The sequence below is a fragment of the Penicillium samsonianum genome (assembly GCF_028829775.1).
Source record: "Penicillium samsonianum strain IBT 33392 chromosome Unknown utg000001l_segment0_segment0, whole genome shotgun sequence".
In the NCBI taxonomy this organism is placed as follows: Eukaryota; Fungi; Ascomycota; class Eurotiomycetes; order Eurotiales; family Aspergillaceae; genus Penicillium; species Penicillium samsonianum.
Genome location: NW_026643259.1, coordinates 4,327,111 through 4,352,136, shown reverse-complemented (window position 1 = coordinate 4,352,136; position 25,026 = coordinate 4,327,111). Strand labels below are relative to the sequence as shown.

Genomic DNA, 25,026 nt, shown 5'->3' with positions numbered 1-25,026 from the left:
CGGTGAGGTCGCACAATGGCAATTTGATCGCACTGGTGGTGTTGAACCCCCTAATCAGGCTTAGTGGATATCAAGTATATTATTGCGTTGCAATACTAGTTACTTAGTCTTGAATACATACTGTTGAGATACTGATCCTTTCAGTATATGGTGTTGTTTAGACAAAATCTTAGATGGGCTCTACAAGGAAAAGTCAAAAGTACCAAATGGTTCTATTGAATCAATGATGAATGGCGAAAATAAATGTAATGTGATGCCCAAGACCCAACAACGCCAAAAAAAACAATGCCGCTAAAACGACGAACAGTTTAGGATAAAGGGAGAGAGAGGACAATGGAGTCTAATTAGCTGGACAGTCGTGCATGTAGGAATTTTTAGGCCAATGGTACCCAGCGTCGTCCCTGAAAATTCAATCGTTAGTAAAGAGCAAACTAGGAGACAAAACCAGCGATACAAACATACCAAGTCGTAAAGTTCGCATTATCGTACGCCTTGCGATGTTTCTCAATATACTTGGTTGTCTCATAACCTGGTGGGTCACAAGTAATACTTTCATCATCGGGGTCCTGGTAGATCCGGATGTAGTCGAAGCGCAGGATAGCAGGCATAAAATCAATGATGCTCTTATTCTGCGGCGCAAAGTTGTCCGCCATACCCATATTCATGACCAGAGCCATGGGCTCGAGTGGTATCATGCGTTGCCCGATATTCCCGTTGGGTCCGATGGCGCGGGCGTCCAGTGTCCAGGTTTTTTCGGCGCCGACGAACCAGGTCACTTCGCCTTTTGCGCCCGGTGTATACTCGAAAGAGTACGTTTGGTATTCGGTGCCGTTGTACCAGCGGTGGTTTAGGTTGGTTAAGCTGGACATGGCCTGTTGGTAGACACCGCCTCGGTAGTCGTTAATTTTGGTGACGCGTGGGTCGTAAACGGCGGCAAAGTCTGTGGTTTCTTTCGTTAGTGGACGTGTTACAGTGAAAAGAGTCAAAAGATACTTACCATAGTCAGGTAGGTACCATAGGTCGAATGGTGCAGTCTGCAAACTCTGCGACGCACTACCGACGAAGGGACCGCTGTCACCATACAGTGGAGCAGTGCTGCCTTCAATAACGTCGATTTCAGGGACACCGCGTGCAGTACCAGGAGTCGGGTGATCAGAGCCAGGGCAGGCACATCCAGGCAACCGCATACCGGGCAGCCAGTTGATACCATCAGGGGAACTCTGATTCGGGGTTATGCCCGCATCGCAGCCGTCATGGTAGCTGTATGGCCACAAGCCATCGGTGGTAGCAGCATAGCCAGGACGACCTAGGTTGCCTACTGCCCAGAAACCAGGCCAGAACCCTTGGATATGTCCATCTCCCGGGAGAGACATGCTAGCTTCGAGACGGCCTCCCTTGAAGCAGAGCTTGTTCCAACTCTGTACCATACCGGATCGGTATTCGAGACCGTGGTTTTTGAAGTGATCGAACCGAAGCTGGAGGGTGCCTTCTGCCGTGGTTACTGCGTCGGGGTCATACCACTAGGCAGTGTCAGTATTTGAGCGGTGATTTCTGACACATTTTATACTGACCTCTTTGTCCTGCGTTACTCCGTACCATAGATCAACTGCTTGGAAGAACGGGTCATCGTCCTCGAAGAACGTTCGACCAGGCATGTTAAATTCGTCAGAGAACTGTAATGGAACGTCAGCCCATTTTTCATTGTTAGTGACCTATCACACAACTCACCACTAGCTTCATCTCCTTTCCATTGGCGTCTTTCTTGGTGTATGCCTCTTTCGGTGTATCTGGGTCAATCAACCCCCTGCGCAGGTTTTCCAGCAATGGTCGCTCCCCAACATCCAAACACAACGTGTCTGCAGGGTGGCATATACCACCATGATGTTTTCCAATGCCCGCCAACCAAGTTCTGCGATTACAGGTTAGCCAGGGGAGAAAACAGTCAAATAAGCCAACAACTTCTTACATGAGCGGGTAACCAATGAAAAGCACCAAAAGGCCGATTGTGAAAACTGCCAGACCACCGACATTCACAATACCCCGTCGATTCCAGATATCACAATCTCGATCCTTGTCCATCGGGTCCGGGTTATGCATGTAGTCATCCTTCTCCACATCCTCAGGGAACAACAACAACCCATCAGTGGGCATGATATTGAATTTCCCCGCTACGGTCTGCGTGTTGACATCATACTCCTCACTACCAGCATGCGAAGGCGACCTCGAATCCTGAAACGGATCAAAGGGGAAAGTGCTATCACGACTAATGGAACTGATACTCGAGCGAGTCGCAGACCACCTGTCCGGAGACCGGGGGCGATCAGTCCCACTCACACCGTGTCCCTGTGTAGGCCTCAGCTTTGGGGGCAACAGGAATTCCGAGGACTGTGGGACATTTGATACGCCATATGGTGACATCGCAGGGCCTATTGCCATGGGCGCGTCGGGGCCCTGTGGCGTCAAGGGCCGGGGAAATGTCCGCGATGTAAGAGGCGCGTAGCCCTCATTTGTCTCGAGGAAAGGATCCTGCCGCCCCGAGTTGAGTCGGATGTGAGGCGGCGCCTTCTCCTCCGAGGAATCAGAGCCGTGGTCCGACATTTGATTGTCGATTTTCGAGTTCGTGGATAGTTCCGACACGCTCCTTTGCTCCGAACTGGTGAGGCGTGGCTCTCTACTTTCGATTGCCGGCGCAAGAACAGCCCTTTTGCATCAGTCGTTGGTGGAATCCGTGGGGCAGGTTGGTATGACGATGTGATGTTCTGCTTGTTCTTCTTTCTTCCGGTTCGTCACGCAACGATTTCGATATCTGTCTCAACGGTAAAGACTGAGGACCTAAGTCGTTATACTGCACAGTCGATGAGTGCGATGTTTTAGCGAAAGAACTGACACGGCAGGTCGGATAGCATCGAATGTCCCTCGGCGATACGAAAAAAAGAGACAAACAGAGTCTAAACGGAGAAAGAAGGCCAAAATCACAGAAGAAAAGAAAAGCCTAGATGGCCCGAGGGATCTTGTTTGGGTTCACCAGGAGACAGGAATGACAGAGACCGAAGGGGGGCAACCAGCGGTATGTCTATGCCTCTCTCTCCCAGAGCCTTTGGGATGGACTGTGGATGATAGTAGAGTACTGTTCCAGACTCAGCTCAATAGCCTAAAGCAATATTTTGTATATCATTGACTGTCTGGTTCGACTAATTGAAGTAGACTGGTGTTGATTTTGAAGCCCTCATCCTGGCTCTCACGCCCCGGGTAGGGCTATTCTAGGGTGCGGCATTCCCGTTGCTTCCCTGGGTCCCGAGGAATGGCCTGGGATGAATGCTGGCTGGAATTCAGGGGTCGCCATAGTCATAAACCTGGAGAGATTCAGATGCAGTAATAATAGCAGTTAAGGTTGCTCCGTATAGATGTACGTGGAGTTGTTGAAGCGAAGGGCGAATCAGCGGGGAAATGAGAGACATGGCCCGAGAGCCCTTTTATTCTACCAGCGCAATATAGATAGATGAACATTTAATTTCTTTACACAAATGCGGCTACGAAAATAATTACCAGAGAGGAAAAATTGAGTATTACGGCTTTGTTCCTTTCAAGGCTAGTAAACCAATTCAACCTATTTTGCACAGCCATTGACACGCGTCCTGCCAAACCTCAACCCTCAGAGCTTAAGAATGCGACAAATCCCGAACAAGAAGCTGTCAAGACCACCTTACTCCAAGGGCAAAGTAGGATGAAACCTCTGATTATCCATTCCATGCCAGCTTTATCAATATCAAAGAACAAGGTAGTTCGAGGTGCACAACCTGTACACCTCGATCCTCGTAGAAATATTAAATTTCGGTAGAATAAACAGCTACACATCAAATAACGAACTATGTCCTACACTAACTCCAAAGACCTCTCCATTATGAATACAACCAGCCTGAACACCTAGGACTCAACAGCCTTAGCACGCAGACCGACAATACGGCTCTCAGGCGCATCTAGTGCCAAAAGCCAGTACTCGATCTTAGTACTAGTTTGTTCAACACGGTAGACCTTCAGCTCAACAGCCGATTGATCGGCACCGGAATCCTTCTCGACAGCCGCGGCGCGGACAGCATCCAGGGCGGCGGAGTATTGATTATTCGGGTCGAAGGAGGAGGGGGATAGTATGGAGATGGACTGGGACAGGTCGGTATCTGGGGAGATCAGGGAGGCGAGCTGGTCTGCAGTGAGGGAGGGGTGGTTAGCAGGGCATATTTTGTCTTCGGGGTTTCAAGGGAGCAACTCCGTGAAGGAGGATGCGAAATATGACGGAACTAGGAAATGGAAATGGAATCGGATCAGGACCAGGACCAGGAACATACCAGCACTAGGCCACGATCCCTTGGCAGCGCCATCCCACTTCAATGCCACAGGTTCGAAGGGCTCGTCTGTATCGGAGACGTAGTATGCGTCGACGGACTGCAGCGGCTTTGGGACTGACAGAGAGCTGTGCACGGTAAAGGTTTTTGCGGTGCCGGCCCCTTGCTGCGGGGCGCCGCGGCTCACATCTTCGTTGGCTTTGTCCAGGAAGGACATGTAGGCGTCGTCGGAGGACATGATTTGTGTTGAAGTTGAGAAGGAGGAATGGGTGGGGAGGGAAGAGCTGGTTTGTGGTTGCGGTCTTGAAGTTGCGGGGAAGAGGCGGGTTTGCTGCTCTGTATTTCGGGTGTGGGTTCTTGGGCTCGTTTGATGATATAGACGGTGTAGAAGACGGTATTGAGGCTGAGGACGTTCGATTCGGAAGGTTGATCGTAGGGTGTAGAGTGAGATTGGCAAAGCCCGGTTTCTTGCTGAAGCTGGCAGGGGAAAGTGTGGGATGACGCAATGGAACTTGGACTGGCGCATTTTGTTTCACCACCGGCTTGTCGGATTAGAATATGGTATATTTGAATGACTAAAGAGATTGGAGGTGTTTAAGGGGTTGTAAATAGATATATGGGGAAATTAGGAAGAAAAAACAACCTCAGCTCAACATTTCGGGTGTGTACAGACATCCCAACCAGATATATATCAACTGATGGGAAATATACAACATACAACTTTCGTAGGAAATATAGGCAGTTATTGAAGAAATGGATATGTAATATTGTAGGAAATTCTCGGACATGCACGCCGAATATATTTATAAACTTAGACAGTATACAGCTACTTGCAAAATCGTGAAGGATATTCGCTTTTTTATTGAATATGAAACGTTGCACTATCACCAACCATAGGCTTAAACATCTTAAACAGTCTCCACAAGGTCCTTCTTGAGGGTACCCATGAAGGCCTTCTTCTCCTCGAAGGTCTGGAAAGCACCGTGACCGAACTTGGAGGAGGTATCGATCCACTTAAGCTCAACCTTCTCGGTGGCCCTGCGGGAAGTCTGGGGGTACAGAGTCTTGCGCAGAGTCATAACACGCTTCTTGACACCGGGAACGGAGCCCTTGACCATGACGAAGTCGTTCTTGACCTCACCGTAGTGGACGAAACCACCCATGCTAGAGAAACGTTAGAATTAAAAAAACACACACATAGAGAAAATATCAGGGAGGAACATACGGGGTGATCTGCTTCTTGGAGATGTCGAACTCGGTGGAGGCGTTACCCTCATCAGTACCCTTTCCAATGCGGAAGACCTTGTGGTTGCAAGAGGTACGGTGGTGGTAACCGTCCTGACCGGCACGGGCAACAGTCCACTGGACGTGGTTAGGGTGCCAAGCACCAATACAGGCGACCTTGCGCAGACCCTTGTGAGTCTTGCGGGGCAGCTTGGTGGTACCCCAACGGGAGGTGACACCGGAGAAACCGTGACCCTTGGTGACGGCGATGACATCAATCATCTCGTCCTTCTCGAAGATGGAATCGATATCGATGGTCTTCTCGAAGAGGTTGCGGGCGAAGTCAACCTTGTCGGAGACGGAGCCACCGTTGACCTGGATCTCCATAAGGTGGGCCTTCTTCTGCTTGATAGGAGTCTGGCGGATCTGGGTGTGGGCGAGGACACGGACGACAGTGCAGTACTTCTGGATGCGCTCAAGCTCGCGGGTGATGGAGGCACCGGAGCTCTCGGCGTGGGACTTGGCGTACTTGGTGAAGGCCTTCTTCTTGGACTTGTACCAGTTCTTGTAGAAGCGACGCTTGACCTCATCGCTCAGGTGCTCAGCCCAGACGGTGGTGAGAGAGCGGAGACCACGGGGAGTCTCGATGTAACCGACGACACCGACGGCAACGAGCTGGAAAGAACAAAAAAACTTGTTAGAGACTGGTCGCTTTTTTTTCCCTCTTCTCCTTCTCGCACAAAATGGGGGAAACGTACAGGAGGGGTCTCGATGACGGTGACGGCCTCGACAATCTCCTTCTTGTGCATCTTGGCACCAGGACGGTCAAGGTCACGGACGACGGTGGTCATACCAGCCTTGTAGCCCATGGAGGCAGTAAGGTGGACGGGCTTCTTGGCGTCATCCTTGGGGAAGCTGTCGCAAAAAGTCTCAGCACACAAATCCATAAATCACGAACTCATTCAGAAAGTACTGACCTCTTGACCTTACCACGGTGACGGGCAGCGCGCTTGCGCGGGAGGTAGGCAAGGGAGCCTGGAAATATAATCAGTATACTGTACACACACAGAGGTCGTATTTCGAAATTTCGATATCGAGGAAAAAGGTGATCACGAACCGTGACGAGGCGCTTCGAACTTCCGGTGACTCCTGAAAAGCGAAAGCAGGTCAGCAATTGTATTCAATGGCGATTGTATATGAATCTTCAATCGGGATAGACTCACATCTTGACCCTGTTATCGTTAGTCGTCGAGGTGGTGGGAGGACGATCTGGAAATGTCGAAGTTGATTTTGCACGCTTGGTGTGTGGGCTAACCTAAGCGAGACTCTTGGCGTGTAAGAGCCTGAGGCACCCCACAATAACCCAAATTATCTAATCCAGCCCTGGTCCTGTCACGTGCTGTCCAGATTTTCCGGGCCCTGAGATGATTTTTATGGGTCTTCCTGCTGCCAAGGCAAACGGCCAGCAATATGGTTTTTAGGACATCCACATTGTGGGCTGGAATGAAATATAGACCGAAATACAATACTACAGTAATATGAGGACAGTAATACAACTCAATGAAAAAAAAGACGTTATAAATTTACTCTACCAAATTCCAGAGTATCAAATAAATGATTTGCTTCAAGGATGCCAAATGCACCATAAAAAAAAATTCACAGTGAAAGGAGACTAAGAAATCATAAAAAAGAAGAGAACGAACAGACATGACGAGTATTCAGCGCATGCGCTTGAAACTAGGTAGTCATCGTAACTCGCACATTCATACCGTACATCACACACTGAAAGATAGGAAGGACAGGGAGGAGCAAGGTAGCGAGAGATTTGGGCTTTGCCAGATTTAATTTAACCAGACCACACTTGTCTGGTTGGGAGAAGGAAGACTTTTATGCCGTTGGCTCAGCCTTGGATGGAGTACTGGCACGGGCATTTCCGGCACCATTGGTGGGGTTGCCAGCAGCGCTGCCGTTGGGGCTGCCCTTGGAAGCAGCAGCGGCCTTCTTCTCTTCCTCAACTTCGTCATCGTAGTCTTCATCGACATCCATCTTGCGCGCGGGGGGCTCGTGTGCAGGGGGAGCCTCCGGGCGAGGAGCTTCTTCTTTGACCGGGGTGTTGGCGGAAGGAGGTCCAGAAGGGGGGGCGTTGGGTGCAGGTGCAGAGCCCTCGGCCATCGGAGGAAGACTGGGGCCAGCAGAAGGGCGGGGAGGCATGTCTTGGATCGAAGGCAGAGTAGGAGGGTGGTGAGCGGCCTCTGAGGGGTGGTAATTCTCATTGGCACGACGGGCGTCCTCGCGGCGGGCCTCTGAGGAGCTTCGTCGTTGCATCTCACCAGGAGAAGGCAAACGAGCGGGTGGGCTCGGCCGGCGGTTGTTCTGGTCATCCAGACGAGCGCGGCTCTCTTCATTTGCATGCTTCTTGACTGGGCCAGAATCAGCCTCCCATTCGCGGCCGCGCTTCATTGCAGATGTGGGGCGATCTTCACGATCACGGGCGGCAGCCTCAGCAGCAGTAGCAGCCGAAGCAGGTGCCGGGGCACCAGAGGCGATGGAGTTACCGCCTGGAACTTGTGGGGGAAGGGTAGGACCGGGGTGGAACTGTTGGAGAGGGTATCCTGAGCCTGGCGAAGAGGGACGCTCATCGCGAATAGGGCGGATTTCAGGAGCAGGACTGAAGGGGCGATTCTGGTAAGGAGGGGGAGGAGCACCTCCATTGGGCCCAGGAGGTCCAGGGGGGCCAGGTGGAGCGACAGGCAGACCAGACGGCAGAGCACCTCGAGGGGCACCAAAGGCATTGCCGCCACTAGGAGCGCGTTCGTGGCCTGGACCAGGAGCATTTCCAAGTTGGGGTAGGGTGTGAGGCGGCGGGTAGGCGTTGGGATCACCCATCTTTGGCGAGCGAGGCGCGCCACGGGGATCGGGGAACGCCCGACCAGGCTCCTGTCGCGGGCTTTGAGCGGGAGCACCGGGGATCCGAGCATCGCGCTGGTCAAGACCGTTGGATGGGGGAGCTTGGCTCTGAGACTGAAGCTCGTTGATACCACGGTTCCAGTCAGGAATCTGTCTCGGGGGAGCAGGAGCTTGTGGAGGGGGACCGATGGGGGCTGGGGCACCCCACTGAGGAGCTGGAGGTGCACCAACGCCAGGTGCCTGATAAGCCTGAGGATGAACATCCTGCGGCTGAGGCGCGGGAGCAGTGGGTGGTTGTTGTCCAGCCGTGCCAGCAGACAACTGACTTTGAAGCAGCTGCAGACGAGCCTTGATGTGAACGTTGCTAGGATCAAGATCTGCGGCGCGTCCGTAGGCATCCAGGGCATCGGCGATCTGGTTGTTGCATGATTCGTACAAAGTGCCCAGGTCATACCAAACCTCCGAAATGTAAGGGTTCAGGCGGATCGCACGAGAGTAGGCATCGAGAGCATCGCGGTATTGGTTGATCTGGTAGTAAAGAACACCAATCGAGCACCAGAAGGTAGGGTTGCGACCATCGCGGTAGACCGCTTGCTGGTATGCTTCATACGCCTTGGGGTATTTCGCCATAGACATGTAACAACGACCGAGGAGATACCAGCTTTGAGCGTCATTGTTATCTGTGGAAAAAATTCATTAGTTTCAAGGCATACAATTCAAATGGGGGATTGAAATTGCACTTACCAGCATTGACAGACTTTTCCAAAAACTGGATGGCCTTCTCCTGGCTTTGGAAGGCATTACTCTGCTGGTGGTAGAGCCATCCAAGTTGCTGGAGAACTTTGGCGTGGTTTGGATCCCGCTCAAGGACGCGCTGGTAGGCGGATTGGGCAGACTCAAACTGAAGGTTGCATGAGTACAAGATAAGAATCAAGAGTGGAGGAAAGCATGACTTACGTCTTTCTGTTGCTCGTGAACATGTCCAATCTGGAACCAGATGTCCTCTTCGGTCAGAGGGCGTGGGGGATCGCTAACAATGTATTTGAAGCACTGGGAAGGATTAGTCACAGCTCAAGACTCATAGCAAGAGATTTCACATACCTCCAAACTCTGGTTAAACTTCTGCTGCTGCTTGTATATGATTCCCAGGCGGAAGTAGATCTCATTGGCCTTCTCGAAATCCGGTGCCATGCGCATCACTTGCGAGAAAGCCTCTTCCGCATGATCTAGAGAACCATAGCGATCATACAAGATGCCGATTCCATACCACAGCTTCGGTTCCTAATGAGGGGAGTTGGAATCAGCAAGCAAGTTTCAGGGAAGATGTGAGGGGGAAACGACCTACCTTAGGGTCGCGCAAGTGGTAAAGGGCTTGCTGGTAAGAGGTATATGCCTCTTGCAGGTTATCCATCATGAGATGGCAGTGGCCCAAGCTGCCCCAAGTCTCTCCATTGCTCGGATCCAATTTCAAAATATTTTGCAAGTACTCAATCGCTTTTGGGAACTGCTCTTTTGTCCGGAGAATGCATGAAATGGCATTCATGGCTGAGATAGACCACTGGTTGTGACGCAGTGCCTGCTCATAGGCATTCATCGCACCTTCCAAGTCGCCCATCAATTCGGTCAAGCTTCCTACAAACGAGACACTGTCAGAATTCGTCAATTTAAGTATATGACCGGATATCCTTACCTATTTGAAGCCAGACTTGTTCATTGAGTGTGGCGATCTTCTGTGCGGTGGTGAGAGCAGGGACTCCCTTTTGACCTTGCACGGGAATTGCTGACATATGACCATTGGCCTGCGCCTGCGCCTGCGCATGCGCTGCGAGATGCGCTGCCGCATGGTGAGGAGCCACGCCCGCGGTCGGTGATGGTTGAGTATGAGACATGGTTCCCGAGAATCGTGAATATGGTTTGAGTTGAACCGTGTCGCGACCGAACTCTCGGAGTGGGTTTGCGACACGAGGATGCAATCCAAGTTTACACCACTATTAGACACCGATCAAGTGTACTCTTGTGATGTCGCACGCCAATCCTGAGGCGCAATTTCCGATCAACTGGACACGAAGGCAAAGGTGAAAAAAGGAGGGATGGGTCGCGAAAGAAGTAAAGGTCCCTCACGCGACACTATCCAGCAGTGAAGGGTGGCAGTTTTTCAAAATCGACTGGACCTTGGCGCTGTCCCGAAGATAAATGAGTGGCGCGAGATGGCAGTGACACAATCTCGGGGGGCAACGGGTGAGGTCACAGCTATGTAGAGCTTGACGCGCAAGGGTAGAAGGAAAAAAATAAGATATTGAAGAAAGAGGCGAAGATACAAGGCGATACAGTGGGGAAAGGGGAAGTCAGAATTGAAGATGATCCGAAAGCCTAAGGGGGGAAGAGAGAGGGAAGAGTCGAGGGGCTGGCAGGAAAGGTGAAATTCGCCAAGATACGCTAGTGGTTGGGTAGCTCCCGGCCGTCACGACTGATTATCTAATACAAGCTGACACTCAGGAACGGCTTAGCGTTGTGGAGAAAGATCTGGAGGCGGTTATGCTCGTTTTATTTTTATTTTTTAATTATTTTCTTTTCCGTTTTGTGTTTTTTTTGGTCTTTTTCTTTTTTTTTTTCCATTTTTCGCTTTTATTTTCTTTTTTTTCCATTTTCTATTTTTTGGGTCCATCTTAAAAACCCACCCATGATCTCATGAAAGAATTTTAAGCATATAAGAAGTCTTGGAATTATTCAATCTATACACATGTTCTACAGGCATTGTAATTAACCCTAACTTGCGTTCTCTGCTCTTATAATAAATCCATAATACCAAATCTTCCTAACACGAACACACAAACCCCCGGCAAAAGACGCCGAGTGGGGACTCCCCCCGTGGTTGCCTCTAAGGTGCGTTAGTGCGACTGTGCTCCGTGGTGCTATGTAGCCCACAGGGCCGTGCAGCCGCATTGGCTTTCTCAGATCCCTGTTCCCCCCCCCCTTTGCCCAGCACTTTAGGTACTTGTCCGTACTTAATCCTCCGTCAAATGAGAACGGAGACCACCTCCGGGAGTTATTATTCTAGTTGGTTCTCTTTGTCCGGTCTTCATATTTTTTATTCGACCTATCTATATTCAGCTATACAATATATAGATATAATTATGTATACGTCAATAGGCTGCAAGACCAGCACACACAGACCAAACCCGGAACTGTGCAGGGTGCAGCTGTCGAGTGACCCTGTGTTCCCCTTTCCTTTTTTTACCCATCATTTTTCTCCGGACTATATATGTACACAATCCAAGTAGACACCCCCTTGACTCTTAAACTCCATGAATTTCCAATGTTGTTTGGTAAAGTACCATGCAGGGTACCTTGACTTGCATATTCGCCCCTTCCGTCATTATTGTACCCGCTTTAAGCGGCTTAGTGTGTGTCCACAGTTTATTTCATTTTAAAAGTTCCTCAGCCACAGACAGAATGGCCCTGTGCTTGTGGCTGGTGCATACCTGTGGATGCGATGATCTTGAATACATTTTCAGTGGACCTCGGGAGGGAAACTCCCGGATATGACAACCGTGACAACGCTTTTTGAATTCCATCATTGCCATACAGAGTACATACCATTCTTCCTACAAATTACGTATACAATAACTCATATATAGGTATACAACATACGTGGCCATATCAAAGAACATGCGTACCTTATATTTTCTCCCAATGATGGGCTCCACTTGTGCGTGGGTACGCCTCATTTTCCATCAGGGTTTGCTAGCCGAGCCGCCGTCTCTGCCGTTGAGGGTTGTGAAACGGGGGTTTTCCAACAGCCTCGGTCGACAACTGTCTGCCCAGATGGTTTCTACCTACCTAGGTAGAGATCTCCTGGGTTATACAGCCGCTTGTTATTTTAACTTGCCGACCGAGTCGAAAACCTGTCACTCGCGTTAATTGACATATTTTACCCTTTAGCCTTTTTTTTTTTCTTTCTCTTTCATTGCCCTTTCTAGATCCCTGCTGTCTTAGATGAGGATGGGGTTCACGCCGAGCCTTAATTAATCAGTCCTCCGCCTCCGCACAGAATGCATAATTCCAAAAAATTATAATAAATTCACTGCTGCAAATCTCGGAAGCCTGTCAAAAACCAAAGCACCCCGGGAATCACGGCAATGGCCCGACCAGAGACAGATCAGCCGCGCGCATGCCTCTGCACTGCGGTCCCATCGTTGTGTCCACTGTGGAGACGCCCATGACTTATCCTGAGACCATAAATAAATAGTAAGAACCAACACCCCCTGCGACGGGATTTTGCAGACGCCATGCTCCGAGGCGGTGGGTATGACCGTGCGACACAATTCCAGAGTTAGAATCGAGGCAGGGGGTGTGTGCGGGCCAGGAAACAAGGCTAGACTTGACATTGCAGGAATCACTGGTGCTTCCAAGTTAACTAGTGGGAGAGAGTCGTCATGCAAAACCTATTATTTGATGTGAATTGAGTTCTTCTCGGGCGTGGCTTAGCTGCACGGTCAACGGTAGACCCTCCACAATTTGCTTCGTGGTGAATATAATACGCCTCATCGCCGGTCAGATCGTAAGATGAGGAAAATAAAAAAAGCAAGGCAACTCAAAACCAACAAAAAAGAAAACATAAAGTTTCAAGTCATGTCTTGCCAAGACTTGATAGTGCAAAGCGCAGGGATTGAAGGCCGGTCCAGTTGGGACACAGATGTTCGATTTGTGTGACCTCGAAAAATAGATGCGTCCATTTTCTACCCTCCCCGATCACTGATAAGATAGGGATCGTGGGGAGATTGGCTTGGGAGTGCGCCATTTCCAACCGGGCTCGGTGATGCAGATGCGTGGTTCAAAGACGTGGGGGGGCACAGATGCTTCTTGTGTCAGGTACTTTCTGTTGGGTAACATGTCTGTGCTGCTATGTGTTGGCGATGGGACATGAGGGATATAAGTCTAGTCATATATGGTGTCTGGATGCCGATGCTTATCATTGACGTTAGGTGGTTTTAGGCGATCAGGAGGGTCTGTCTCATGGTCTCATGGCTGCATGGGTTACCCCAGGTGGGCTCAAGCCTTCAACGCGGCCCCCGGGTGTCATTTTCAGGTACCGCTAAGCCAATAATACCAAGCAGTTATTGATGTGGGCTGAGTCGGCTAGTTGACTTCCAAATCTAGCCCATCACATCTTAATCACTTGTGGCTGCAAGCCCCCGTCAGCCACAAATGGGGGAACCTGGATTTTTTTGTTGATGGGGGTACATAAGTACTAATGTATGCCCAAGTGGAATGTTTTTCAAGCTGAACTATTTGAGTCAACAAGCTACCTTCTAAAAAAAAAGAATAAAATTTTTGGATCGCTTATTACATTCGAAGCATAGGCTCGGCATTATATATGTTTCGCTATGAACCCGACTTCTTAACTCAACATTTGTTTGAATTTCCTTTTCTTGCCACGGCTACATACACAACAGTTCGACAGAGTACTACACTATATAGCAGAAACAGACCATTCAAATACTCATATGTTATTTTCTTCCAATTTCTGATGCCCAAAAACCAACCTTCCCGATGTAAGAGCACGTGATCACATGTGCCTTGGATGTCTGGAGTGAGAAACTTTATTTGCGGCATGTTTTGATATATATTTAGAAAATGGCACTAAAAATTAGATCTAATCAAGCGTAGTTATAGAAGTGTACACTACAACGTGCACGGAGCAAAGGTAGCCGTGGGCACCAATGAGCGCTCAGAGGTCTTGGCCATGATGGTCCATTGAGACACTAAGTTCCAATTGCATTTATTGTTAAGCTAATAATGAGAATCGAGCTATATGCACTACGACGTAGGAAGATACTCTACTAAGTCGGACTATTGGACAGTTCGGTTGAGATGTAGAAGTCAAGTTAAGGAACCAATAAGATTATGGGAGCGGCCTAGAAAAGTACATGTGTAGCGAATAGCCCTAGGCAAGTCGGTAGAAGAATTGGGAGAACAGAGGATCGAGGATCGAGCGCATAAGCATGCATAAACCTTCTTAACCTTTGGACGAAATGTCAAGATTCCCAAGATCAGCGAACCGACATTCGGAATCTCAGTGGCAGCCTCAGTAATTTGCAAGCTTCTTTATTTCACGTCTTCAATCAATTATGCGATTCGATAGGACCGGCCCAGATTTGTCGTGGGTCGATGGTTCGATAAACTTGCAATGGATGAGGTGCTAGAAGAATTAGTGAAAACCACCCCATATAGATGAGCGATAAGCTCTGCAAGGAAAGTTGAATATATATGTGCCGCAGGAGCGTGGTTGGTGTTTTGTGGGTGAAGAGGCGGGAAGAATGAGCTGCTCAGATGGGAATTTGCTTGGAGACACCGAGGTCAGGTTTGCATGCATGCAGTTAAGGGGGGAAGGTGCCTTCATATAACGTTGTACTTGTCATTTCCCAGGGAAGTATGCGACGAATAGTAGACAAATCGGTCCAATATGACAGGTAGATAATTTGGTAGATGGGATAGCTGTGGGATTTGAGAGATATGGAAGAGTCGATCAGTTTTGACGGTGATTCATAGCCAGCGTATCAGCAGACCACGACCCCTCACGTTGGGTGGTTTAGAACAGCGCCCAAATTTGGGGGATATGATTGATCTACACTCGCCACCTGTTATTGTCATGCCATGCCATTGCGTGCTTGGCTAATGGCAGATGTATGGTTGATCACGGGCTGAATTTGAGAAAACGCACATGATTCTCGGTGTTGATTGAGCAAAGACTGACAGCCAAGGGGAGTTAGTTGGACAGCGTGCAGCCGTAAATAAAGGAAAACCAGCAGACTCGACAGAGAGCGTGGCAACGTTACGGTTGCCGAGCACAGAACACGCAATCAGTCACTCCTGACCGCTAACCTGGGCAGCCAAGCAGAGAATACGGTTTTGTATACAGTGCCCAGGCATCCAGACAGAAAACCCTTACAAGCCAAGAGTTTGAGCTCCGTCGAGGAGAAAGCAAATTCTGGATCTGAAGCGGATGTCGGAGGCATTGATTCGCCGAGATAATCGGATTCATCTCAACGGGGCAGCGGAATGAAAGGACCAGAAAGCCAAGACTTCCAAGACTCTTCCTGTCAGGGTTGGGGGTATCTGGCAAGAGTATCAAGATAGGTACGGAGTACGGAGTATCTATTTTGGCCAATACTATGCACCTTGGCAAACTCAGGACAATTATTGGGAAAAGTTAGGTAAGAGATATTGAAGAATCTGAAAATTATTTCTCCGAAATCGAATGCCAAAACCCGCCAACCTCTGGGCGTCTGGGCGTTGACCGTCCTAGGGGGTATTGTGGTAACCCCTTATTTGGCTGTAGACACCCATGTATATAGCCCTGTGAGGTTCTATGAGGTCCAATTCCGTGAGTACTAAATCACATAGATTCAAATGCATACAACTTATCTACGTAACCTTGGAAGTTTCCAAGATTATATACATTGGGCAATAGGAGCAATACATATTATCACGTGCGTATGGCTGTTACCGCCAAGACTCTAGGCTTCGTCTCGGCGCGGATCATCTCATCGTAATCGACCAATCAGAGACCGAGAATTGTCGACTTATCATCCCCGATGGCTGCTTGGCGCCTTGGCGCGTGGTAAAATCTCGTAATTCATCTGCATCTTTGACCCCTAGACCACTCAGCATCTTTGTTTCATGGTAGGACAACTGCACATCTTGTCCGACACAACCATACCCTGTTATCGAGTATGCTCTAGAGATAGCCATGATCGGGATCTTAGATAAAAGGATGAGCAGGATACCCACAAATGATTCTTGTACCCCATACAAGGCTCGACTCAATGCCAAGGGCTCGGCATCTGGGCGTCTTGGCGAGAGGGATTGCAAGCGGCAGGAAATGCTCCTCCGCTGCCTGGCACGGCCTTTCCTGGGCTTTCCTGGCTTTTCCGCTCTTTCAAGCTGCAGTTCTCCGTGCTCCCTTATAAGTCTCTCTTCCGCCCTCTCTGCCCACCCCCTTCCCCCTCCGACTTGTCAACCGAGAGCCCCCTATGCCAGAAAGATCACGATTACGGAAACCATGCGGTGAATTCTACATGCAATAGTCGCCCTCTGTGCGTCTACCTTGTACGACTCTTGCTTCGTCTTCACCTACTGCTATTATTTCCTCGCTCGCCATGCGGTCACCGGAGATGTCATATAGTGCCGCCTACTATCATGATCAAGGACCTCTTGGAACGACACATCCTCGCAGCTCGATCGTCACCCCTCCACCGCCTACCCGTCGATCTCAAGAACAATCATCTGTATTGGGTCACCCCGTTGGCGGATCTCGACCCTCCTCTCCTATACCAAGCCACGACGTCAGTCCCCGCACTTCTAGCTCACGTGCACACCGTGTATATCATAACCAGACACTGGGAGGACCGTACTGGCCCGGTTCAGACACTCGAGAGACGGACTCCGTTCCGGCCGGCGGCTCGACATCAAGTGGTGCACACAAGGAAGAGCGGGCCCCGAGTAGTTGGGCAGACCGGCCGTCATTAATGTCGGGGGAACATTCCAACCCGAGTATAATCCGTGTCCGAAAACGAGCCATTCCGGATGACGAAATAATCACCAATGAGGGCCAAGATGCTCTTCTAATGCTGGTAAGTGCGCAATATATCGGTCCAATATTTCATATACTAATAAAAACTGGCAGTTCCGTCTCACAGTCGTCCCACTATACTCATTTGGCGCTTCTCTATATACCATATTCGCCATCCTCTTCGCCCTCCTCGTCTCACCCTTCCGTCTTTGCTCATTTTCCCCATACCTCCGCGCAACGACGTTCATATCGCAACTTTGTGATCTCCTTTCTCCTGTCCTCCATATCCATGAACGGCTCGTTTGCTTGCAGCCACCATTAGTGGAAGACCGATCATCATCGACCCAATCGACCCAATGGATCCGCTCAGAGCCAGATTCAGACCAACCGTCAATCATATCCGAGCCGAGCGAGGTATACGCCGTGACTACTTCCATTTTCGTCCTGGTCCTATCCCCGTTACTCAGCATTGTGATCCTCCTCTTCGCATGGACAGCCGCATTTTTCTGGGTGTTTTCCATGGTCCTGGGTAACCCGGACGGTACCGAGCGGAAGGACGACGGCCGCACTGCCGTTCTCGGGGTCTGCAAATGGTGGCGGTCATGGCTCTGCAAAGCTCGAAAATCATAACAACGTCCAACAAGAGCCCGCCAGAATCAAGCAGGCCAATGAGTGATATATCTCACCGCCAGCTTCACGAATGCTGCATCACCCCCCTTACCTTGAAATATTATCCCACACTACATGATACCCTCCCCTCTCGGTACATGGGCGTACACCGGGAATACGTGGAACGACCTCACTTTATTTACATTTACTCTTTCACATGCTGATATTACCTCCGTCCTTGGTGGCTATGACTATACACATTCTGCATCGTTGATGCACACGGCGTCTGGGATTGGCTTTTATTTTTACACGGCGTCTGGGCGGGCGCACAGTGACCTCGAAATTACTTCGACGCGTATCCTTTTTGTTATTGTGTCTTGTAGGTTATCGGGGTCCGATTGAGGGTCCCTCCTGCTTGACTCAAGGCTTTCGATCTCGTCTTGTCTGCTTGTCTGGTGAGCTGGTGGGGATACTCGACCTGCCTTGGAACTGTACTTGTATGTATGAAACCTGTCTGCGAGAAGAGGTTGTATGTATGCACTGCTCTCGAGTGCGAATTTGATACCCGATTTTATTGCTTTGATTCTTGGTATTTGCTTGCAGTAAACACTGTAGGATTTTGTTTTTGATCACTTCATCCTTGCAGGATAGATGTCTAGAAGTATGTGTAGTCAAAGGAGAACCTGGGGTTATTACTTCAGATGATTGTCTCATGCCTTCCAACGTACATATGTAGGTGTTACGAGAATAGTCGGCCGCTTATGCGGCCTTTGTCCTTGACGACGTAGTTCAATAATCTGATCCAGTTCAAGTATACTCTTTTACGCTTCTAGATGAGGATATGCAAGGTTATAACATAGTTGGATCTACGTGACAGCAGGTGGGTCTGACTTGTATATCTGGCAAGTGCATAAAGGAAGTGGAGGTCAACACGAGCTGGCAAAAACCGAACGGTAAGATATGTACTATTCATTTTACAAGATTCTACATCTGCTTCTTCACCTACAGCCACTACGTAGTATCCTATACCGGGATGTGAACTATGAGAATATCCCCTCACTATCCCCGCTTGCCTTCGCTGAGACACCCCATCTACCCATACTATCCTTGTAGAGATATCTTCACAATTCGCAATTCCTCATTTGTGACTGCCAATGGCCTTATTTGACTAACCGCTTAGCCCCCTCGGCCCCCTGAGTTATGTAAGAAACTTGTGGTTTTACTAAAATTCTTTCAAAGAACTTCCCCCACCTCCAAGTGCTATGAAGCCATGCATCCCACTGAGACAACTGGAGGCCATAACCTAAATATATCCATTGCAGCGCCTCCAGTATGGACGTATGTCGCAGGAGACACCATAATTGGCAGCGTGAACCGCCACTCGCACATCGTGGCCCCCGATGCCAAGATCTCACTTACATTGATCGGACACACAAAAGCCCGCCTAATAACAGAAGGCTACCCATCAAAAGCCACATACTACGGCAACTGGAAGCTTTTCGACCTGCCATCACAAACCTTGTTTCGTGGACCTATACACATACCCTCGCCCAGCACCCCAACCGACTGGATCAACATCCCCTTCTCAATTGATATCCCAGAAGCAGCTTCGCCGTCAGCAGTCCGCGACCACGCACAAGCAGAGAGCTTCATCCCATTAGAAGCAAACTACATCGCACAGCACCCGTTGCCGGGAACGTTTTCCACCGAATGGACCGGAGCCAAGGTCTACATCGAGTACTATCTCCAGGCGCAGCTGCGGTACATGCGCAATGGGTCGTGGCATGTCCAACGTGCAACAGCGCTTATCACGCTAGGCCATCCGACGGTAGACGCGGGCGGGATCCGGTTTGCGCTGCAGCGGTGCAGCCTCGTGAGCCGGGTGCGCAGCCAGCGACTGCTTCCGTCGATGCGGGATGTGGATTTATCCTTGACGCAGAAGACGCAAAAGATTCTCGGGTTATCTTCTGTTCCTGGATTTAGCTTTAAGGTTGTGATGAGTGTGCCGGTTGCTATTCAACTCGATAATCCATCGCCGATTCCGCTTATTATCAGGGTTATACCAGAGCGGGATGGGAGTAGTAGTGCTATTTGGGATGTTGTGCAACGGGTCGATGTTACCGCGGTTAAGATGAGTATTCTTTCGAAAGTTGAGATTGTTCTCAAACCGAGCGAGGAGAGCCTTTATATGACTCCCAATGATGAAAATGTCTTCGTTCAACATTTGGGTCTGGAGAAAGCGTTTGAACAGAGCAATGATCCTATTGTAACTTTTGCTGGGCCAAATGATACACCGGTCGATATTGGGAGGGTGCTTCGGCTTGTTCTTAGACATGATGGTCTGATGAGTGATGGGAAGCGTCTCAGTCTTTTGGCTAGCATCCATCCTAGTTTTATCACTTTCAATACTAGGTTGAGTCACTCGATAATATGGCAGACCTCTCTTAGTATTGCCGGGGAGACACGAACTGTGTCGATGACGACAGCGGTCACTGTGTATAATAGTGCCTCCAGATTGTGAGATTGTGCTTTGTTAATGTCATGAGCTTTTTGAATTTGAGTGGCATCGAGTTTGTGAACAGAATCCACTTCTGTCGTATTGCTTTGTAGGGGCGTATTCCTCGCCGAATATATAAGGCAAGGAGAGAGCAACAGCGGATAGCTCAATATTTGCATGGCTGAACACTTGTAATTGAATTGTCATATAACATCATAATTAACAGATAATTATAGACATGTGAGTATCAAAAGAATGAAGCCGCAGCCGCTTCAATGGTTACCGGTTCGTATTCAACATCACCGTCATCATGGTCGACAAAAGATTGATCAGGGTCATTAGCATCATCGTCAGACAGGCCAATGTCATGAATCTCCAAACCAGTAACGCCACGAGATAACATCTGGATCTTTATCTCCATATCATGTTTTCTCTTTTGCTCCTTCGCCTCCTCCTCTGTCGTCCTCTTCAACTCCCTCTCGTATACGCGCTGCTCCTCTTGGTCCCGGGCATTGTCCGCCCATACCTTCAGGTGCTCCGGGTACCTCAGACACCAGATCACAATATCCCGTGTTGCATGTGCATCCTCCAGCGCACTGTGGCCCTGTTTCCCGACTTGGATCTCATAATTCACCAATTCATTGGCAAGAGTCTTCAGACTCCATGTACGGTTGAGTGGTTCACCGGCGTGTACAGTGTAAAACACCGCTTCGCTGGTAATGATGGAGGAGTCGACAATGTTCAAGTGAATGATACCCAAGACGTCAAGATCATTGTTGAGAGAATGACCGACGAGGACAGTCTCGCTATCCATGAACTCCCATAATTTCGAGCGCGCTCCTTCCCAGCCAAACAACGCTGTCCCTTTCTTGACAGCCTTATTCATTGCACCAGGAGTCACCCCACTGAACCGAGAATCCCAATTCACGACTCTCGATTTCGGCTGCACATAATTGTCGATGAGAACCTCGCCAGTCAAAAAGTCAATTGCGCTCAAGAAAGCAAGCTCCCGTCGCCCTGCTTCGACTTGCACCATCTCACAGTCAAGGACGATTGCTCTCCTTTTCGGCAAGCCGTCCGAGGATCGAGGAACTTGGCGGAAATGTCCTGTCTTCGGAAGGGGTTTCTTTGACGGGCGTCTGCTGACATCTGCCAAGCCAGCCCGAAAGGTGAAGCCTCGTGTAACCAGACGGGTGTCCGAGTGACATCGTGCCGACAAGTAGCGAAAGATCAAATTTTGTTCGAGCGGCTCGAGGATAACACGGCAATTGGTGTTTTGGATGGCAGGTGATGAGAGGTTCGGGGGTTCGAGTTCAGAGGTCTTGTTCAATAAGTCTTCAAAAGCCTCTGCCCTTAATGGAGCACGTACTGGTGCCTGGTTTGATGTGCGCTTTTGAGCTGGTTTCGCAGGCTTGGTGGGCAAGATATCAGAGCGATCTAGGGACTTCTCAAGCTTTGTTTTCTTTGGAGTGGGTTTCGCAGAACCGACAAACAAAGACTCAAACAGTTCCTGGGACTTCTCAGGCTTTGTTTTCTTTGAAATGGATTTCGCAGGGTTAACAGACAAGGGCTCGGAACGATTCTGTGACTTTTCATGCTTCGTGGTCTTCGGCGATGGCTTTGCAGGCTTGACAAAAGACTCGGACAGATCCGGGAACTTCTCAGATTTGACAGACTTTGGTGCTAATTTCGCAGGCTTGACAAAAGACTCGGAAAGATCCTGGAACTTCTGTGGCTTTGTGCTCTTTAGAGCTGGCTTTGCCGACTTGAGAGGCTTGAGATCGGAACCATCTATGGGCTTTTCATGCTTCTGGGAATGCTTGAGCAACGCCGTTACATTTCCAAAAGATCTGTCGCATGGACTGCAAGCAAGTTTGTGGCCTTTGGACTCAAAATGAGCCTTGACAGCACCGATGCTTTTGAAGCCACCTCTCTGACATCCAGGACAGACAAATAACTTGTCAACGGCTGTTGTGGGTGAAGCCATGATAGACAAAAGAGCAATTGACGTGTTGTTTTCCAAATTTGTCGCGACTTGAGTGTACGAAGAGCTAAGATGGAAGGAGCAATATGTGTATGTCTTGCCTAATCGAGCCCAAACGTGGGGAGCAGGGATTGGTAGACGTGGCACTTCGCTGGTGACCGCTGCGGGAGCCTATCGGCCAATGGGCCAATATTATATAGTCGATGAGACAGTCTTTAGTGACCAAATTATCTTGTTCAACTTGAGTAGGTCAGACAAAAACGCAGAGTGAATTGATCGACTGATCTCAAGAGGGATGAAATTGGCCAAGCCGAGATTCTGCCCAACTCTACCGGGTTGGAATGGAGCCTGAAATATTAGGCCTACGAAGGCATTCGAATGTCAAAGGTTATAGGAAAGAGCGTTTTTCCGCCTTTTTCTGCCATCTACATAACAAACTCAGAGAAAATATCTATAAAAATAGATATCCAAGAAGACTGCCTAAGGAGACGACTAAAAAAGAACACCAAAAAAATATTTGTCAAGGCCGCATAAGCGGCTATTCTTGTTAGTTAACGTAATTCACTAACTAGTTAGTTAGTTACCCCAGGGCCGAGTGGTCTACATAAATTGATGGGGCTTCCAGTCGCTCCTCCTCCACCGAAGCGACTGTCCGCTGGATTTTTGACGCCCTCCTCCTGAATGCACACGGCATCGCCTCCTCCCACCACCCCTATGCCCAGCCCATCAACGTCTAAACCGAGGGGTCATATAGATATGGCCCGGTGCCTTTGAAGCGTGAAAAGGTCATGCTGTCAGCACGTCCCGATTACGGGATTTGGCACGGCGACTACGAGGGTGTATGATTATGGAGGCCAAAAAGACCGACGTGGCCTAGGCCCTAGGGTATATGGGTGAGTATTTGACGATGTTTATCATGTTATATATCAGAAAGCTAACCCGTTTAAAAGGCTGCATACATCGGGAGCGTAACGCTCTCCCTAAGAGAGACTGCACTGTTTATGGAATGGCATCGAACGGGTTAACGTTCTCGTTCCTCAAAATCTCCAACGACTCTAAGGTGAGCTTTTCTAAATCATCTAAAATCAGTATTCTAACCTATACTAGTGGTCGGAGCATGTGGTCTCTGTTCGCGATGGCCGTTTTGAGGCGCCTCTCTGCTTGCTTGTCAATATGGTTCGCTGAGCCGCCGTTATATCCCCCGAACACTCTAAGGAAAGCTCCTGCCAGACCCACACGCAGGACGGGTCAACCGAGAACACTAAGTATCGCTCGTGTCCGTGCTCTCATTGAGATATTGTCGCTTCTGTTGAGATGTTGCTTCTAATGAATCGACTTGCTAAAGCTCTTGATTATCTTCCTTTGTCATGAGGCGAACTATGATATTCCAAGCCCGACACCAATCCCAAGTAAAACCCCAATGTGACTAGGGTTTAAGCCAAGACATCAGACAGGGCTGGTCAGATCCAAATGGGAGTGTTGACATCAGTCCCCTCTTTCCAGAACAGTATATATAACTAGGTACCGAGCTATATTTGTGTCCCAAGCTACGTCGATCTCTTTGTAGATGCCAGTTCATATCTGAAGCAAAGCAATGGGGTCATATTAGCTAAAAAAGAAGAAGAATTCGTTAATGATATTCCGCGAAGGTATGTTAAGAGGTATATTCCAAAAACAATTAACAATAGATTGAAATAGGTTAAAAGCAGGACTCAAAAGACGATTCAAAAGAGGATTTAAAAGAGGACCGAAAAGAACATCGAATGTCACCGCCAATCACAGCGCGAGAGAAGAGTTTCTCCAATAACAATGCTAGAAGTTTGTATTTTCGATTTGAAGACTATGTTATTGATTCCAACTGTTTGTCACAAACTAGACCTTACTCAAACAAAGTGGTTAACGAGGAAATATAAACATGATGATACCGACATGAGCACAAAGATGAAGCAAGTCACAAGGAAACCAATGCTTGGTTTTTGTAAATCCACACGGTTGATATTCCTTTGCCACCGTACAATCACGAAGAAAAGATCGCATATGCCAAAGTCCGGCCAGAGGGTGTTCACAAGCTGGATATCAGTATCCTGATGGCATTGCCAGAGCAGAAAATCACTCAATCGGTGGACTCCCGACGTTCGAACAAGAATATCCACCGGAGGGTTATCGACTGCGTACATTCGAGCTGCTAGTGACTGGGCTGTGATGGCTGTAGGAGAAATCTTTCCCCGACAACATTCTTCTGCTGACACTCGCACTGCGCGGGCAATTTCATCGCGCGAAGTATATGCCAGGTACACGTTTAGAAATCTCTTTTTTTGGTGTCGAGATTGGTTCACGACCTTGTCAATTGTCTCCCTCATATCGTCATCGAGCAAGTCCAATCGACCTAGCACCCTAATCGCGCATTGATATCGCTCTAATAGGCCACCTGGCTGGGCATACTCGACGAACAGGTATTTAAGCACCTCCATGACTTGGTCGACCTGCTCCCTTGGTCGTTTAAAGTTCTCAAGGCTGAATGTATACACCGTGACGCCTGGTATGCCTAACAGAAAACACCCTTCCACGACCTTTTCATGTCAACATTAACAATTGATTATGATGATATCGGCATGACGCATACCTTTGTCATGGCTTGAGACCCCCGAAAGAGTCCTTCTGCAATTGTCATGCCATGAATCTTTGAATATCGCCGGTTGCCATCCATGATGAATGCAACATGGTTGGGTATGGCACCTGCATGTAGGGTGTTTATGAGGACTTCTCTAACACGATTTGAGACCATAATCTTCTTCTATGATTGAGGGGGTACATGGTCTCTTCATTCCCACATCAAAGGGTGAGTTGATATATATAGCCGCCAAGGAGGGAAATGACACTAAAAAGGGTT

At 49.0% G+C, this 25,026-nt stretch overlaps 9 protein-coding genes across 9 annotated transcripts; 3 read left to right on the top strand and 6 right to left on the bottom strand.

The window, feature by feature from the left end:
• Positions 1 to 340: 340 nt before the first annotated feature.
• Positions 341 to 2,598, bottom strand: N7471_001665 (SKN1/KRE6 family beta-glucan synthesis-associated protein; the record flags this gene model as incomplete). The annotated part of the gene is made up of 6 exons (XM_057274386.1): positions 341 to 401; positions 463 to 940; positions 998 to 1,520; positions 1,572 to 1,673; positions 1,729 to 1,909; positions 1,967 to 2,598. 6 exons carry the CDS (start codon positions 2,596 to 2,598, stop codon positions 341 to 343), a joined length of 1,977 nt encoding a protein of 658 aa, XP_057142565.1.
• Positions 2,599 to 3,616: 1,018 nt separating this feature from the next.
• On the bottom strand, positions 3,617 to 4,866 carry N7471_001664 (uncharacterized protein; the record flags this gene model as incomplete). Its single annotated transcript, XM_057274385.1, has 2 exons — positions 3,617 to 4,202; positions 4,344 to 4,866. 2 exons carry the CDS (start codon positions 4,864 to 4,866, stop codon positions 3,925 to 3,927), a joined length of 801 nt encoding a protein of 266 aa, XP_057142564.1. The 3' UTR covers positions 3,617 to 3,924.
• A 382-nt stretch (positions 4,867 to 5,248) lies between these two features.
• On the bottom strand, positions 5,249 to 7,273 carry rpL3 (60S ribosomal protein uL3; the record flags this gene model as incomplete). Its single annotated transcript, XM_057274384.1, has 7 exons — positions 5,249 to 5,504; positions 5,566 to 6,239; positions 6,323 to 6,479; positions 6,542 to 6,599; positions 6,682 to 6,713; positions 6,788 to 6,879; positions 7,268 to 7,273. The coding sequence occupies 7 exons, from the start codon at positions 7,271 to 7,273 to the stop codon at positions 5,249 to 5,251; spliced, it is 1,275 nt and encodes a 424-aa protein (XP_057142563.1).
• A 178-nt stretch (positions 7,274 to 7,451) lies between these two features.
• Positions 7,452 to 10,360, bottom strand: cyc8 (putative transcriptional corepressor Cyc8; the record flags this gene model as incomplete). Its single annotated transcript, XM_057274383.1, has 6 exons — positions 7,452 to 9,151; positions 9,216 to 9,372; positions 9,429 to 9,521; positions 9,573 to 9,752; positions 9,817 to 10,103; positions 10,162 to 10,360. The coding sequence occupies 6 exons, from the start codon at positions 10,358 to 10,360 to the stop codon at positions 7,452 to 7,454; spliced, it is 2,616 nt and encodes an 871-aa protein (XP_057142562.1).
• Positions 10,361 to 16,419: 6,059 nt separating this feature from the next.
• N7471_001661 (uncharacterized protein) lies at positions 16,420 to 17,676 on the top strand (the record flags this gene model as incomplete). Its single annotated transcript, XM_057274382.1, has 2 exons — positions 16,420 to 17,107; positions 17,161 to 17,676. The coding sequence occupies exons 1-2, from the start codon at positions 16,634 to 16,636 to the stop codon at positions 17,674 to 17,676; spliced, it is 990 nt and encodes a 329-aa protein (XP_057142561.1). The 5' UTR covers positions 16,420 to 16,633.
• A 1,249-nt stretch (positions 17,677 to 18,925) lies between these two features.
• Positions 18,926 to 20,176, top strand: N7471_001660 (uncharacterized protein; the record flags this gene model as incomplete). The annotated part of the gene is made up of 1 exon (XM_057274381.1): positions 18,926 to 20,176. One exon carries the CDS (start codon positions 18,926 to 18,928, stop codon positions 20,174 to 20,176), a length of 1,251 nt encoding a protein of 416 aa, XP_057142560.1.
• Positions 20,177 to 20,399: 223 nt separating this feature from the next.
• Positions 20,400 to 22,139, bottom strand: N7471_001659 (3'-5' exonuclease; the record flags this gene model as incomplete). Its single annotated transcript, XM_057274380.1, has 1 exon — positions 20,400 to 22,139. One exon carries the CDS (start codon positions 22,137 to 22,139, stop codon positions 20,400 to 20,402), a length of 1,740 nt encoding a protein of 579 aa, XP_057142559.1.
• A 785-nt stretch (positions 22,140 to 22,924) lies between these two features.
• N7471_001658 (uncharacterized protein) lies at positions 22,925 to 23,321 on the top strand (the record flags this gene model as incomplete). The annotated part of the gene is made up of 4 exons (XM_057274379.1): positions 22,925 to 22,975; positions 23,014 to 23,029; positions 23,087 to 23,196; positions 23,244 to 23,321. The coding sequence occupies 4 exons, from the start codon at positions 22,925 to 22,927 to the stop codon at positions 23,319 to 23,321; spliced, it is 255 nt and encodes an 84-aa protein (XP_057142558.1).
• Positions 23,322 to 23,961: 640 nt separating this feature from the next.
• On the bottom strand, positions 23,962 to 24,960 carry N7471_001657 (undecaprenyl diphosphate synthase family protein). Its single transcript, XM_057274378.1, has 2 exons — positions 24,760 to 24,960; positions 23,962 to 24,706 (listed from the first exon to the last, which is right to left on the bottom strand). The coding sequence occupies exons 1-2, from the start codon at positions 24,919 to 24,921 to the stop codon at positions 24,020 to 24,022; spliced, it is 849 nt and encodes a 282-aa protein (XP_057142557.1). The 5' UTR covers positions 24,922 to 24,960; the 3' UTR covers positions 23,962 to 24,019.
• Positions 24,961 to 25,026: the final 66 nt, after the last annotated feature.

Excerpts from the sequence above, each read along its gene's own strand:
- N7471_001657 (XM_057274378.1), bottom strand. The coding sequence starts at position 24,921 with ATGGTCTCAAATCGTGTTAGAGAAGTCCTCATAAACACCCTACATGCA. Across the intron at positions 24,707-24,759 it reads GGTCTCAAGCCATGACAAAG|GTCGTGGAAGGGTGTTTTCT; the intron begins GTATGCGTCATG and ends TGACATGAAAAG.